Source organism: Telmatherina bonti (assembly GCF_933228915.1).
Source record: "Telmatherina bonti genome assembly, chromosome: 15".
Lineage (NCBI taxonomy): Eukaryota > Metazoa > Chordata > Actinopteri > Atheriniformes > Telmatherinidae > Telmatherina > Telmatherina bonti.
Window position 1 is genome coordinate 5,695,029 of NC_136613.1, and position 16,549 is coordinate 5,711,577.

At 43.1% G+C, this 16,549-nt stretch overlaps 1 protein-coding gene across 1 annotated transcript in view; it reads right to left on the reverse strand.

Annotated features, from left to right (window-relative positions):
* rftn2 (raftlin family member 2) overlaps nucleotides 1-14,433 on the reverse strand; it is a gene marked incomplete at its 5' end in the record, with an annotated part of 30,976 nt that extends 16,543 nt beyond the window's left edge. The window contains one exon of the mRNA XM_079254069.1: nucleotides 14,295-14,433. Within this exon, the coding sequence (XP_079110195.1) occupies nucleotides 14,295-14,433 (139 nt within the window). The remainder of the gene's footprint in view (nucleotides 1-14,294) is intronic.
* Nucleotides 14,434-16,549: the final 2,116 nt, after the last annotated feature.

The following is a 16,549-nucleotide window of genomic DNA, read 5'->3' on the forward strand; positions in this document are numbered from 1 at the left end:
TACATGCAAGGGCGAACAAAAAATCCTCTTAATGTCATGGTGAAATGTCGACAGGAAGGCGGCCATTTTAGGTCAAAGTCAATATTTTGGCGTTTTAGCACCTCGCATTTTAACGAACTCGTCCTAGAGCTTTTATCCCACTGAGCCACAAATTGCTCAGGATGTTCAGGAGGCATGTGTGATTAAATGTTGTGTTATTTCTTCTAATAGGAGACTTAGTTTACGAGGGGCGGGGCCTCAAAGTTTGATGTCTCGCCATGAAAAATTAAACGGATATAACTCCCACATAAAGCAACATTTCTGCACCAACTTTGCTAGATATGATGGCAGTCCCCTCCTACAGAGTTCTATATGTCAATATTTTGATTATGAAATAGCCACGCCCCCTGGAGGTCAAAAGTGTTGTTTTTTGCTCACACACCCATAACTCTGGCTTGGTGGACACCACATGGCCCAAATTCACTCAGGCATCACAAAACATGTCAGTGAAGAGATCTGGTAAAGGACGTTGCTCTACGCTGCACGGCGTGCCCGTGACGCCATGGCGAAGTTCCATGCGGCGGCGTGACATCATAAATCACTATAAAATTGTCAATTTTGATCTGATCACCCTAAAACTTATAGGGATTAATAAGGGATCAGTCCTGAACAGATTAATGTGACCATTGCTGGTGTAGACCTAAACTCCGCCCACTTACAACAGGAAGTGTTTTTTTCCACGTTTGAGGATCATGCTTCTAAGCAAATGATCCCAAACACTTGAGACTCCTCCAAAACATGTCAAACCCTTTCATGATGCCACAATAAAAACCTCAAGTCGCTACGCTAAACGGGACATGGCGAATGGCGGTCCAACGCCATGAAACAGGAAGTACCTGTGACCAAGCCATGGAACCTGGGACCGCCACCATACTTGCCATGACTGATGACAGTAAGGCCCTGAACTAAGCCCCATTGAAACATTATGGAATAAATGGAGCATGTCTCCATAGCGCCCCCTACAAAATTTCAATCAATCAGCCCCGCCCACTACATTGATTGACATGGATAAAATTCAGCACAGTTGGAGAACCTGCCAGTACCTTCAAAAAAGTCTCTTGGACATATGGGCTAAATTCAACAGGAAGTCGGCCATTTTGAAAAAGGTGCCATTTTGATTCAACAGGTGCCGCTGATGATTCAACAGCGGGGTGTGAATCATCTGAATCTTCGGCCGCTAAAGCAGCTGTCATGTGGAGCTACTTTGGAGGCTAGCACCGTGACTCCAGCCAGGATAGCCCTGGTAAACGCCAGATCGCTGGCCAACAAGACATTTATCATTAAGGATTTTGTTGTGAGCCATGAGCTGGATTTCCTGTGCGTAACTGAAACTTGGCTCGGCGTTGGTGAGTCAAATGCCTTCTCTGAACTGTTGCCTGTCGACTATTCCTATATTTCTACGCCAAGATTGTCAGGTCGTGGCGGGGGAGTAGCGACTGTTTTTAAGAACAAATTTAAATGCACACCGTTCATTTGTGATCTGTCTGCGTCGAGCTTTGAAATGAATGCGTTTGTTCTGGCCGCTGATCCTCCTGTGTTGTGCGCTGTTGTTTACAGGCCACCCAAGTACAATAAAGACTTTATCAGTGATTTTTCACGCTTCTTAGCAGAGATATTGCCCAAATATGACCGCATACTGATTGCTGGTGACTTTAATATTCATGTGTGCTGCACTGATAAGCCTATGGCGAAAGACTTTTTGGACCTTATCGAGACTTTTAACCTTGTGCAGTCTGTCTCCGGACCTACGCAGGAACACGGACACACATTAGATATTGTATTGTCGTACGGCCTTTCAATATGTGACCTGGAAGTTTGTGATGCTGTGTTTTCAGATCATATGCCGATTTTATTTAATGTGCCTTTCCTGTGCAACGCAGATAAACCGTGCGCTCCTGCGCGCCTCTGTCGTGTCGTTAACTCGTCCACTGCGGCTCAGTTCTCCACTGCCTTTAACCAGTCCATTTTATCTAGTGATTTTTTGAGCCCTGATTGTGACGTTGATGAGTTCGCAATTCGTCTTGATTCGCTCTGTGTGTCTATTTTGGACAGTGTGGCTCCGCTAAAAGCTAGGCGGGCAAAGCCTAAATCTGAGCCTTGGTTAAATGAGTCCACTCGCGCTGCGAGACGTGAGTGTAGGAGGGCTGAGCGCAAGTGGAAAAAGGATAAGTTGCAAATTTCTTTTCAAATGTTAAAGGCCAGTCTGCACAGATATCAGAAATGTGTAAAATTAGCCAAGTCAAAATATTTTTCTGATATGGTTACTGCTAACAGGCACAACCCACGTGCTCTCTTTAATTTGGTGAATGCTTCTCTTAATGTCCCCCAATCTGACAGCCTTGAAGCCTCACATAAAGTGTGTGAGAACTTTTTGAACTTTTTTGTGAATAAGGTTGTAACCACAAGGGCTCTTATTTCCCCTCAATCTGTCTGTCTGTCTGACTCTGTCACATGCACTGCCTTATTCTCTCAGTTGGAGCCTGTGACTCTCTCTACTTTGGAGAAGGTTGTTAGTGGAATGAAGCCTGCGGGCTCACCTGATGATTCCATTCCTCCGCGCCTCTTTAAAGAGGTGTTTCCAACCATAGCACCCTTTGTTGTACATCTTGTGAATGGAAGCTTGGTAAAAGGAGTGGTGCCAAAATGCTTTAAGCACGCTGTTGTTCAGCCATTAATAAAAAAGTCTGGCCTTGATAACAATGATCCTTCAAACTTTCGTCCAATTTCTAAGCTTCCATTCCTGTCCAAAATACTAGAGAAAATTGTATTTTGTCAATTGAAGGCATTTCTGGATGCACATGAGATCCCTGAAGTTTTTCAGTCTGGTTTTAAAAATTTGCACAGCACAGAGTCTGCTCTACTTAAAGTTTTTAATGACATTTTGATGTATACTGACTCTGGTCATACTGTTGCACTGGTTTTGTTAGATCTGACCGCTGCGTTCGACACAGTGGATCATGAAATCCTACTGTGCCGACTCGAGAACACAGTGGGCATTCACGGGGCTGCCTTGGAGTGGTTCCGTTCCTACTTAGCAGATAGGAGTTTTTGTGTGAGATTGGGTGACTTTGCTTCAACCTCGGCCCCCTTGAATTGTGGCGTGCCACAAGGATCAATCCTTGGTCCGCTCCTTTTTTCATTGTATCTGTTGCCGCTGGGGTCTATTCTCCAAAGGCTTGGTGTGTCTTTTCATCTTTATGCTGATGATAGCCAAATTTACATTCCCCTCAAACGTCAAGAAAGCTTCAGTGCCACTGAACTCTTAAAGTGCACTGATGAAATTAAAATTTGGATGTCAACAAATTTTTTGCATTTTAATGATAAAAAAACAGAGGTTCTTCTTCTTGGACCTAGCAGTGTTGGTGATGCTGTCTCAGTTAACCTTGGATCCTTGTCACAGTTTGTTAAGCCTACTGTCTGCAATCTTGGTGTGAAAATGGATCAGGAACTTAAATTGGACAAACAAATTAGTGCTGTGGTGAAAGCAAGTTTTTTCCACCTGAGACAGCTTGCAAAAATAAGGTCCTCACTCTCACGACATGATTTTGAAATTTTGATCCATGCTTTTGTAACCACACGGCTTGATTATTGTAACGCCCTGTACTGTGGGATCAGTCAGTCCTCTCTCGCACGGCTGCAGCTGGTGCAGAACGCTGCAGCGCGTCTTTTAACTGGATCTCGAAAGTCTGACCATGTTTTACCAATTTTGTCTTCCCTTCACTGGCTCCCTGTCCGTTACAGAATTGATTTTAAGATTCTTTTATTTGTTTTTAAATGCCTGAACGGTCTGGCCCCTCGCTACCTGTCAGACCTGCTGGTGAGGTATTCCCCTACACGCTCTCTGAGGTCCACAGATCAACTTCTGCTTGTGGTTCCTAAGACGAAGCGTAAACTGAGAGGTGACCGAGCTTTTTCTGTTATTGGTCCCAAGTTGTGGAATAAGCTGCCCCTGTACATTAGACAGGCTGAATCGCTTCTTGTTTTTAAGTCTTGTCTGAAGACTCATTTTTTCTCTTTGGCGTTTTACTAATTTAAAGGGTTGTTTTACTATTAACAATGTGCTGATGTCCCAATTATGATGTAAATATGTATGTTTTATTGTTTCTTCTGTACAGCACTTTGGTCAACTTTGTTGTTTTTAACGGTGCTTTATAAATAAACTGGATTGGATTGGATTGGATTTTTGGGGTCATTTCTTTGCCATGCATTTTAAACAACTCCTCCTAGGGATATTGTCCAACTGACACCCAACTTGCACAGGATGCTCAGGAGGCATGTGTGATTTAAAGTTGTGTTATTTCTTCTAATAGAAGATTTAGTTTAGGAGGGGCGGGCCCTCAAAGTTTTATGTCTCATTAACAAAGACTTATTGCTAAAACTCCCACATAAAACAACATATCAGCACAGGAATCGACACATTTGATGCCAGTCCCATGATGAACAAAATATACAATGCAATAATATGACTATGAACGAGCCCCACCCCTTGGCAACAACAAGTGTCTGATATCATGAACCAGGAAGTACCTGTAACAAAGCCATGAAATTGTTGATCTTCACCATACTTGCCATGAGTCATGACAGTTATGTCCTTAATAGAATAAAATTACAATATAGTGGAGAAGATAGTAAATGGCTCCATAGCGCCCCCTCCAATATTTCAATCAATCAGCCCCGCCCACTACATTGACTTACATGGATAAAATTCAGCACACTTGTAGACCATTCCAGTACCTTCAAAAAAGTCTCTTGGACATATGGGCTAAATCCAACAGGAAGTCGGCCATTTTGAAAAGGGTGTCATTTTTGGGGTCATTTCTGTCATTTGCTTTGCCATGCATTTTGAGGAAGTCCTGCTAAGAATTTTATCTAACTTTAACCCAAATGATTCAGGATGCTCAAGAGGCATGTGTGATTAGAAGTTGTGCTATTTCTTTTAATAGGGGATATCGTTTAGGAGAGGCGGGGCAGCAAAGCAGATGTGATGCAACGAAAAGGAAAACTGACATAACTCCCACAAAAAGGAACCAACCTGCACCAAATTTGCTACAGATGATGTCAGTCATATCCTTCACATTTGTGCATGTCAATAATTAGATGATAAGTTAGCCCCGCCCCTTGGTGACAGGAAGTGACCCTTCATAAGGCCTAAAGGGCCTGAAGTGCAGTCTGGCTGCACTTTAGGTTGAGAGAGGCATGGGAAGGATGTTGGCAGGGGAGGCGGTGGCATTATGCCGAGTGGCGCCATGGTGCGAGGGCCTATATCACCGCTTGCGGTTTTAATTTTAATTGTTTTCTTGGGCATTATAGCAGCAGAATGATGGTCTGGCTACTGTGTTGTTTTTTCCTAATTGAAATCAAGAAAAATGACGAGCAAAACAAAGTTTTATACATTTTTTTTTGTTTTTAATCTACAAAAATCATCAATATCAGAGAATTGTGAGAATCTCAATTTAAATCAAATTGACCCAAAAAATCTGAATCCAATTGAATCGGGACAAAAGCATATCGTCACAGCCCTAATTAAGAGAAACAAACAATTGAAGTTATTAACATGATTATATTGATTAATAGGCCCGAGCACAGAAGGCGGTGCAAAGGCCTATTGAAATGGAAGCGTTTTTTCTTCTTCTTCCATCAAATGAATTGCATTTTTGGGGGCCTGAACATGCTCGAAAACTCACCAAATTTTGCCTACCCCCCCCCCCAATGGAATGTGAAAATTGACGTATTTTGGCGTGCTCAGGATGATTCGGGTGATTATCACAATTATCCAGTATTTATAAACAACGCTGTGCGTCGTGGTGTTCTAGACTCCGTGTCGTGCATTATAATTGTCTAATGGACGGTTCCGAGTTGTTTAATCCGCTTTTACCGCTTATATAGAAACTATTTTATGTTGGCCTGGATGTACGTTTTATACCAAACAACCGCTGTCAGGCTGCAGCGCGTTTCTCTCATTCACCTGTTAAAAGACGGCTGATCTGAACCAGCTGGTTAACGCGTTGCTATGGTAACGCCCCGTAACGGAGGGACATTACAGTGTTTAACTCGCCGAACTATGTACAGGAAAATAATGCAGCCAGTTGTCGCTGACAATGGTATAAACTATGTTTAGGTGAACTTCCACAACCTACTGCAGTTATTCTACATTGACCTGCAGCCGGAGCCGACTGAGACTGGCCGCCTGGGAGTGCTTTAGGACGGGAGAGGCTCCCGCTGCTCCTTCCTTACAGTAACTGCAGAACAATATGTGCCTTCAAGTCAGTCGCCAAAACACCAGAAAAGTCTCTAATAACTCCAGTAAAAGCTGCTAGATTTGTCGCTTTTAACAAAAACAGTCTCCAGATTTAGCAAGAAAGTCTCCAAGTTGGCAACAGTGTCTGAATGAAAGCAAAGTGGCTGTGGGAGGAGTTTACAGCACAGCGCTGCAACGCCAGAGACGCTCGATTAGCAGCTGAAGACAGCAGGAGAGGAAACTGCAGAGAGAAAAATAATCACACCCTTTTATCTTTATCATCGTTGGAAACCCAGATCGTACTGAGATTACAATCTGATTAATCGCCCAGACCTACGCCTGATATGTGATGTAAAACAGCCGCCGTCTTGTCGAGGCCCGTCGCCCCCCGATGCCGGTTTATCGGTTGTTATGACAACGAGACGCGGCGCCACAGCTGCTGCAGAAAACAGCTTAATCCTGGTTTAAAGAGGTCTTACTGAGGATCATCATTGGCTACTTCATGCGACTCATAAAGTCCCAGCGAGGTAGCCGATTACTCCGCCACCTTTCCGCGTCCTTGAAGCCAAAAACCAGTTTTAATCTGAAATAATCCATCAGATCAGATAGATTACAGTCCCAGCAGATGAAAGCTGAGCAGGTCAGAGAACCTCAGCAGAATCATGTCTTCACCTTCATCCCGACCCGCCTTCCCCTCGCATCACCCCTTAATCCCAGACTTCCCCGTCCATCTGAAGGAAGGAAAGACCCCGAGAAGCCGCCGCCTTCGATCGAGCGTGTTGCGTTTGGAGACGTTGTTACACACAAAGTGGAAGTGACAAACTGAGGAGGAGGATTTCTTCATGTGTCAGAGTTTATTATTCTGTCCACAGCAGGTCAGAGAAACAGGACGTATCTGTGTCAGATCATCAGCCACACACACACCAACACACTCCGTCTGAGCGAATATGGAAGCTAAAAAAACAACACAGACAATGACACGCTGGAAGCAGTTTGAGGTCTGTATGGAGATGTATGTAAAAACATCTAACAGCTGCTGAAGAGACAAAACCTGGAGAAGAGTTTAGGATCCTGGCAGCAACTCAACACATCTGATGATGTAGACACGATGAGGTTCCAGCTGAAAACCAGGATGAGGAAGAAAGGAGATTTCAGCTTGTTGGTCTGAGTATTTACTGGGATCTTCACACACAACCATCTCCAGAGTTTCCAGAGAAGGTCTGAAGAAGAGAAAACATCCAGATGTTGATGTCAGAGGTCAGAGGAGAATGGTCAGACTGGTTGGAGATGATGTCCAACCAGTCCAGCCTGTTAGCAGATGGTCTCCAGCAGCAGAAGACCACAGCGGGTTCCCTCCTGTCAGTAAGAACAGGAAACTGAGGCTACAATTCACACAGACTCACCAGAACTGGACAATAGAAGATGGAGAAACGTTGCTGGTCTGATGAGTCTCCAGTTCAGCTCCACATTCACATGGTAGGATCAGAATCTGCTGGAAACATCATGACAACATGGATCCCTCCTGCCGTCAGGATCTGAGTCCTGCTGCTGACCATGTCCATCCCTTTATGAGCACAGTGTAGCATCTTCTGATGGAAACTTCCAGCAGGATGATGCACCATTTCACAAAGCTCACATCATCTCCACCATGACGATGAGTTCACTGTCCTCCAACGGCTCCACAGTCACCAGATCTACATCCAGCAGAGCAGCTTCGGGATGTGGTGGAACGGGAGATTCTCATCATGATGAGGTGGAACGGGAGGTTCTCATGGTGATGAGGTGGAACGGGAGATTCTCATCATGATGAGGTGGAACGGGAGATTCTCATCATGATGAGGTGGAACGGGAGATTCTCATCATGATGAGGTGGAACGGGAGATTCTCATCATGATGAGGTGGAACGGGAGATTCTCATCATGATGAGGTGGAACGGGAGATTCTCATGGTGATGAGGTGGAACGGGAGATTCTCATGGTGATGAGGTGGAACGGGAGATTCTCATCATGATGAGGTGGAACGGGAGATTCTCATCATGATGAGGTGGAACGGGAGATTCTCATCATGATGAGGTGGAACGGGAGATTCTCATCATGATGAGGTGGAACGGGAGATTCTCATCATGATGAGGTGGAACGGGAGATTCTCATCATGATGAGGTGGAACGGGAGATTCTCATCATGAGGTGGAACGGGAGATTCTCATGGTGATGTGGTGGAACGGGAGATTCTCATCATGGTGAGGTGGAACGGGAGATTCTCATGGTGATGTGGTGGAACGGGAGATTCTCATCATGATGAGGTGGAACGGGAGATTCTCATCATGATGAGGCGGAACGGGAGATTCTCATGGTGATGAGGTGGAACGGGAGATTCTCATCATGATGAGGTGGAACGGGAGATTCTCATCATGATGAGGCGGAACGGGAGATTCTCATGGTGATGAGGTGGAACGGGAGATTCTCATCATGATGAGGTGGAACGGGAGATTCTCATGGTGATGAGGTGGAACGGGAGATTCTCATCATGATGAGGTGGAACGGGAGGTTGTCATGGTGATGAGGTGGAACGGGAGATTCTCATGGTGATGAGGTGAAACGGGAGATTCTCATGGTGATGAGGTGGAACGGGAGATTCTCATGGTGATGAAGTGGAACGGGAGATTCTCATCATGATGAGGTGGAACAGGAGGTTGTCATGGTGATGAGGTGGAACGGGAGATTCTCATCATGATGAGGTGGAACGGGGGATTCTCATGGTGATGAGGTGGAACGGGGGATTCTCATGGTGATGAGGTGGAACGGGAGATTCTCATCATGAGGTGGAACGGGAGATTCTCATCATGATGAGGTGGAACGGGAGATTCTCATCATGATGAGGTGGAACGGGAGATTCTCATCATGATGAGGCGGAACGGGAGATTCTCATGGTGATGAGGTGGAACGGGAGATTCTCATCGTGATGAGGTGGAACGGGAGATTCTCATGGTGATGAGGTGGAACGGGAGGTTGTCATGGTGATGAGGTGGAACGGGAGATTCTCATGGTGATGAGGTGGAACGGGAGATTCTCATGGTGATGAGGTGGAACGGGAGATTCTCATGGTGATGAAGTGGAACGGGAGATTCTCATCATGATGAGGTGGAACAGGAGGTTGTCATGGTGATGAAGTGGAACGGGAGATTCTCATGGTGATGAGGTGGAACGGGAGATTCTCATGGTGATGAAGTGGAACGGGAGATTCTCATGGTGATGAGGTGGAACGGGAGGTTGTCATGGTGATGAGGTGGAACGGGAGATTCTCATGGTGATGAGGTGGAACGGGAGATTCTCATGGTGATGAGGTGGAACGGGAGATTCTCATGGTGATGAGGTGGAACGGGAGATTCTCATGGTGATGAGGTGGAACGGGAGATTCTCATGGTGATGAACAGCAACTGTGATGTCAACACTAGGAGTGGGCAATCTCAGGTACCTTACAATCTAATTATTCAACAATTAAAAGGATTTTCGTGCATTTTTTCCACACTGAGGTTTTTTTTCTTACTCAAAGCCTCCTTTAATTCTACTTTATTCTCCAGTCAGTATCTATTAATTCAAGTAACCAAACGAATTAATCTCCACTGTCTCTTATTTTTACACGTTAATCGACGTGTTGCATGGATTAGTGAATCAGTCCACACCTCGATGTTCAACGTTCACCTTCTCTTTCGTCCCATGTTCATGTACATGTACTGAATGATGAACAGTAAGAAGCTCTGACTTCAGACATGAGCAGCAAATCCTGCAGAGAGGCTGCAGGACTTTAAAACCAGCTTTATGTAAATAAGCTGCTGGTGATGCTTTCTAGATACAAGGAACAAAGTGTTGAGGAGATCAATACCAATAAAGATCCTTTCAGAAGCAAAACATTACTCCATATACTTCAGCTGGCCATTAGGAGCTTTGATGATCTGCCTTGGGCTCCAGGCTCCGCTCGGCTGGACTGAAACGAGGCCAAGCTGGCTGGGAGCTCTGGGAGAAGCACAGTGGGAGGACTGGTGTCCCAGAAACGCTGCATCGTTTTAAGAGGACGATGGGATTCAGTTCTGAGGAAACCCAGCGGTAGTTGGATGGAATAAAGGTTCAGTTCTCGTTTGTCGGGGCGGGTTAACGTGCTGAAGCGTTGCCTGTTCTTCTTCTCTTCTTTTTATAAGAGCAGCAGTTTAGAAAGCAGCGAGGATCAGACAGCAGGAGGACATCTGCAGAGCAGGAGCTCGTCAGGAATGTGCAGAAAGATTGTGCAGACTCTTCTTCAAACAAGAAGGTTTGATTCCGCTCAGACCGAGTTGTGCACGCTTTTCCCCAAGTCTTCTCTACATTTGGCTTATGAAGCTCAACAGACTGAAGAAAAAGGCGCCAGACTTCACCAGACCACTACAGACTGGAAGAAGTCCAGTTCATCTTCAGCTCTGCCAGTTAGAGAGGTTCACGCTCACACATGTCAAGTGTTGAAGACAGCAGGCCGATTTCCTGCTTTTTTGCCATCGTAAAGCTGCGTGCGATGGCGTGATTTTCCCTTTCCTCCCTCCGTTAAACCCTCCTGGCTCGGATGAGCGCGGCTCTCCATCTGATCTGTTCTGGTTCTAGATGTTGTTGTGATCCTGATGTCAGACCTGAAGCTTCAGCAGAAATGGATTTTTCCTTCACACATCTGTCACCAAACACAGATTCCTTTTAGATTTGTTTGTCTAAAATAAATGCAGGCACACACTGAACATGACTCACACACACACACACACACACACACACACACATACACACACACACACACACATACACACACACTCTGTTTGAAGCGTTGTGTTCACGTGGATTTGAGGCCAGAACTCGTGACTCGCAGCTGATGACACGCTTGCATCGCTAGAAAACTTCCACCATGGATGCCGCCGTGGGTCCTGATGCGGCTGATGGTGGGTGACACAACCTCAGCCTTAATTCAAGGCTGAGGTAAATATCGAGATATATATTGTATATCGTGACAGGCCACAAAAATATCGGGATATTACGAAAAAGTCATATCGCCCAGCCCTAGAGCTGAATTGAAGCTCGGTGGGCGGTTCCTACCATCACCATCTTGGCAGAGGCATGCGTGTCGTCTCGCCCAGAAAATACAAATATGGGAAAAGAGGTGGAGCTGAGAGGGGGGCTGTGAGCATCATGGTGGATGATTGACATCGAGCGAACTCTGAGCTTTCTGTAGCTAAGAGCTAACCGAGCTAACCTGGAGATAACAGGAGCTAACCAGCTAACGGAAGTAAGCGGGCTAAAGCTAAGTCACATTGTTAACTGGCTAAAAACCGCGGTTGTTCTACGTTCTTCTGACTTGAAGCGGGAGATCGGGTACCTGTCAATCAAAAGGACACGCCCCTAAATATGACGAACTTTGAGATTGAACTACTTTTAAACGGGCGAGTTAGAAAAAAATTCACTCCCCCACAGTTGTCATGAAGGTAAACCTGACCTATTAAACTTAAAATGGATTTTTGTACCAGGCTGTAAACATGTTTATTTCTGCTGTAAACATGTTTACTTCTGCTGTAAACATGTTTATTCCTGCTGTAAACATGTTTATTCCTGCTGTAAACATGTTTACTTCTGCTGTAAACGTGTTTATTCCTGCTGTAAACGTGTTTACTTCTGCTGTAAACATGTTTATTCCTGCTGTAAACATGTTTATTTCTGCTGTGAAGTTGGTCTTTTTAACATGGGAGTCTATGGGGATTTGCTCTGTTTTGCAGCCCCTAGTGGATGAAGGGGGAACTGCAGTTTTATGCACTTCTGCATAGGCTTCACTTTTAACCGCCGGAGGCTTCGTCCATCTTTATTATACGGTCTATGGATAAAACAGATGGAGAAACGCAGCATAAAGTGTCTCCTAACATCGTATAGCATGTTATGGTCCTGCGTTGAGGGGTCAGTTTGCATGTAGTCAGATCACCTGCAGCCCTGATCTGAGGTGAGCCACTAAGACGGGTTCTGGACCTGGATCCTGGTTCCTGACCTCCTCTTAACCATGCTGCTGTTTACATGCTCGGCTCCCGTTCAGAACTTAATCACCTTTTCCGTCTGAACGGGTCACAGCGAAAGCAGATGAAGGGATAATCCTGAGAACACACAGCAGCGCTGCTTAAAGTCCCGTCCCAGCAGGTGGTGACTGGTGTCTCTGGGACGGTTTCACCGCATGGAAAGGTGTGGGAATCCGTCCCCGAATGTGCCGAGGAAATGAGCTACTGGAGGAGAAAGTAAAATAAATATATAGGTGACCTATTTCCAGACGTCTGTCTGAGGCGTCCTGTTGATGATGCTGTAACATTACGCACAGTCCTTTATTTACCAAGCGCACGTCTGCACATACGTCTGTTTTTTATTACTCTCTACAGCCATGACAGGAACGTAGACCCCTGTGGGAATAATAAAGCAACAGGACCATAAACACGGCTCCTATTTAGGGCCGTTCTGTGACTGAAAACACAAAGAGGAAGGTTTCAGTCTGAACTTTTTTTTTTTCCTCCCCCTAAAAAAAGGGGGGAAAAAAATCTATAAAATTGTATAAATGGAGGGACCATAATATCTATAATGATAATTTCTATCCAGACAAATGTAAAAAGTAGAAAAATTAACAAGTTAAAGTAAAAAATGGCAATTAATGATATTTTGTATGAAGCAGCCTGGTCATTCAGTAAAATAAGTTATTTCCTGTTTTATACAACAGATGGAATAATTTACTACAATGTTTACAATAAAAAAATAGCAGTAAGGTACCTGGGAGATGAGTACTTCCAAAACCTTGAAATAATCATCACTTTTACCTTAAAGAACAAATATCAATTATAAGAGTATTCCTATTAAAGTTTTTTTTTTGACTGCCAAAAAACTACATTTCTAAAGATAAAATAACATAAACTGACAAAAAAAAAAACTTGTAAAAATGTGTAAACCGTTCATCCAGACCTTCCAAGGTTTCTTGTAAAATCATCTAAAATCCAGCTAAAAGTCACAGGAGCCTCTCAGGATGCAAATAAAAACAAAAATATAAACAGTTCAGGCTGATAAACAATTAAATTTAACTGGATTATTTACTTGTTCTAACAAAACATCTCTATAAATCAAACTATGAGGAAAATGCACTTGTGGGATGAGCAGCTGAGTTGTGTATGTTGGTTTTTTATTTGAAAAACATGCTAAATAAAAATAAAAATAGCTAAATAATATATAAATTTGTTTTATTTAGACTTCAATAATCAAATCCAAAAAGTGACATAAAATATCTCAGAATCAGCTGTTTGGCATCAGTCGAGAAGATTTATCCACATACTTAGCTGCTCATCCCACACATGCATTTTCCTTACAAATGTACGGATTTTCAGAATAGTTGAAGATTTATCGCCAAGAAGCGAAGGAATAATAGACTCCGGAAATTCCCAGGAAATAGAAATAAAAACCACATTTACATGTTTTAATCTGTAAATAACCATTTATCTATGATCAGTAAATTATTTTCTTACTATTCTGTTTAAATAGCAAATAAATCCTGTTTTTGTTTTTTTTTAATAAATAAAAAAAACCTGCTAATAATCGAATAATTTAGATAAAATTGTTAGTCATAAAAGTATATTTTTATTTACATCTGGTATTTAAAAAAAACATTCAATTGCCTTGACTTAAACAAAATAAATTTTCCTCTCTTTTTAATATTAGTAATACTTCTGTGACTGAGCTAATCGATCAGTGATCAGTTTTTTTTGTTTTTTTGTTGTTTTTTTTTAAATAAATAACTTGCTGATAATCGATTAATTTAGATAAAATTGTTGGTCATAAAAGTATATTTTTATTTACATCTGGTTAAAAAAAAAAACAACAACTTTAAATTGCCTTGACTTAAACAACAGTAATGTTTCCTCTCTTTTTAATATCATGAATCTGTAACTGAGCTAATCGATCATTGATCAGTGATCAGTCTGGCGTTCACGCGCCTACCTTCCAAGCTGAAGTCCAGCAGCACATATTCGTACACGGTGTCGGTCTTGGTCTCCACCTGCGGTCTCTTCAGGGTGGAGTAGATTTTCCCGGGGCTGCTGTCCTCCGGGTCCTCCAGCTTCCTCAAGCCGCAGCCCATGGCCTCAGAGGCGGGGACGGCAGCTGGGTCAGCGCGGTTTGAGCGCCGGAGGAGCCGGACTCTTCTGCTGCGGTCGTTGTGGAGGTCGGAACTTTTAACTGGACCCCTCCATCCCGCCTCCGTTCAGAGAGAAACAAAGAAAACTCCGCGGGTTGAAGAAGGAGAGAGAAGCGGGGAGCGGGACTCCTTCAGGCGGCTGTGGCTTGGAAAGCGTCCCGCTGAGGACGCTGCACGTCTGGGGCGTGATGAAGAGGAGGAGCGCGCGCCCTCCTCGCGGAGGAAAGTTTCTTCTTCACGGGGAGCAAGCTCGCGAACACTAAGTCACTTCCGCTCGAAACTTCAAAATAAACTACAAATACTGCTTGTGTCCAAGCAGCAACCTCCGGCGGTTAAAAGTGAAACCTATGTGGAAGTGTATGAAACTGCAGTTCCCCCTTCATCCACTAGGGGCTCCAAAACAGAGCAAATCCCCATAGACTCCCATGTTAAAAAGACCAACTTCACGGCAGAAATAAACATGTTTACAGCCTGATTAAAAAATCCATTTTAGCTTTAATAGGTCAGGTTTACCTTCATGACAACTGTGGGGGGAGTGATTTTTTTCTAACTCGCCCGTTTCAAAGTGATTTAATCTCGAAGTTTGGCATATTTAGGGGCGTGTCCTTTTGATTGACAGGTACCAATCTCTGGCTTCAAGTAAGAAGAACGTAGAACAACCGCGGTTTTTAGCCAGTTAACAACGTGACTTAGCTTTAGCCCGCTTACCTCCGTTAGCTGGTTAGCTCCCGTTATCTCCGGGTTAGCTCGGTTAGCTTTAAGCTACAGAAAGCTCGGAGTTCGCTCGATGTCAATCATCCGCCATGACGATCACGTCTGCCCTCTCAGCTCCACCTCTTTGCCCATATTTGTAATTTCCGTGCAAGACGATGCGCATGACGCTGCCAAGATGGTGATGGTAGGAACCGCCCACCGAGCTTCAATTCAGCTCTTCAGAAACCTATGGGTGACGTCACGGAGGCTCCGCCCATCTCTTTATATACAGTCTATGTTTGTGTCTAAGTCTAAGTTTTTATCTCCTGATATTTATGATCGATTAATTAAAGGTTAAGAAACAGATGTTTGACTCAATTATCAGGTAATTAATAATTACTTAAAATACACATTTTAAATATAAACACTTTAAATACACAGAGATTTTTAGGTACACCAGGTTACAGTTGTTCAAGAAATTGGATCTTTTTACACTTTATAATATCTACTACAGTGGAAACCCATTAAAAATATTTTAAAACGTTTTCTCGTAGGGGAAGGTATAAGTTTGCTACTTAAGCGGACTTCAGTGAGTCATTGCTTTAATTCACGGACTTTTGTATTTACCAAACTTGCACAGACGATAAACAGGAAACTAAAAAGATTAAGCTATATTTTAATAAAATAAATATATATATCAATACTTGAATTAAATATTTTTAAAAACTAAAATGCTAAATAAAATGCGGTGTAGGATTTTTCAAAAAGCATCATTCGTTTGCAGAAGTAATATATATATATAAATATATATATATATATATATATATATATATATATATATATATATATATGTATGTATGTATATAATGCACCACTGAGGTAATTATTTGCTTAAATATTGCATCATTAAATTTACTCTTCTAGAGGATCCAGACATTCCCTTGAAATCCAGTCAATATAAACAAGCTGAAACTCCAGAGCACAGTATTTTTTGCTTCTTTGCTAGAAATTTGTCCCATTTTATCACAAAAATGGAGTAACTTCTTCTCACACAGCATAATTTTCTTGTCTTATATGATTTTATTTTGAAACCAGACTTCTGTAACTTCCAGAAGTTTTAGCGGTAGAAAAACTTGGGATGTTGCACAGTAGCAGAACCACTGAGGATTGCGTTTACTGAGGTTGGATGTCAGAAAAGATGGAAGTGGTGGGGGGGGGGGATCAAGTGAAACAACCTTAAAAACCCAAAACTCCCCAATCTAAATGGAAAACCACCAAAACAGAATAACTAAATGTTATTCAGATTATTCAGTTGGGGTTTTCTATAAAATGTAGATAAAAACAGAAAACAAAGATTTGTATATTT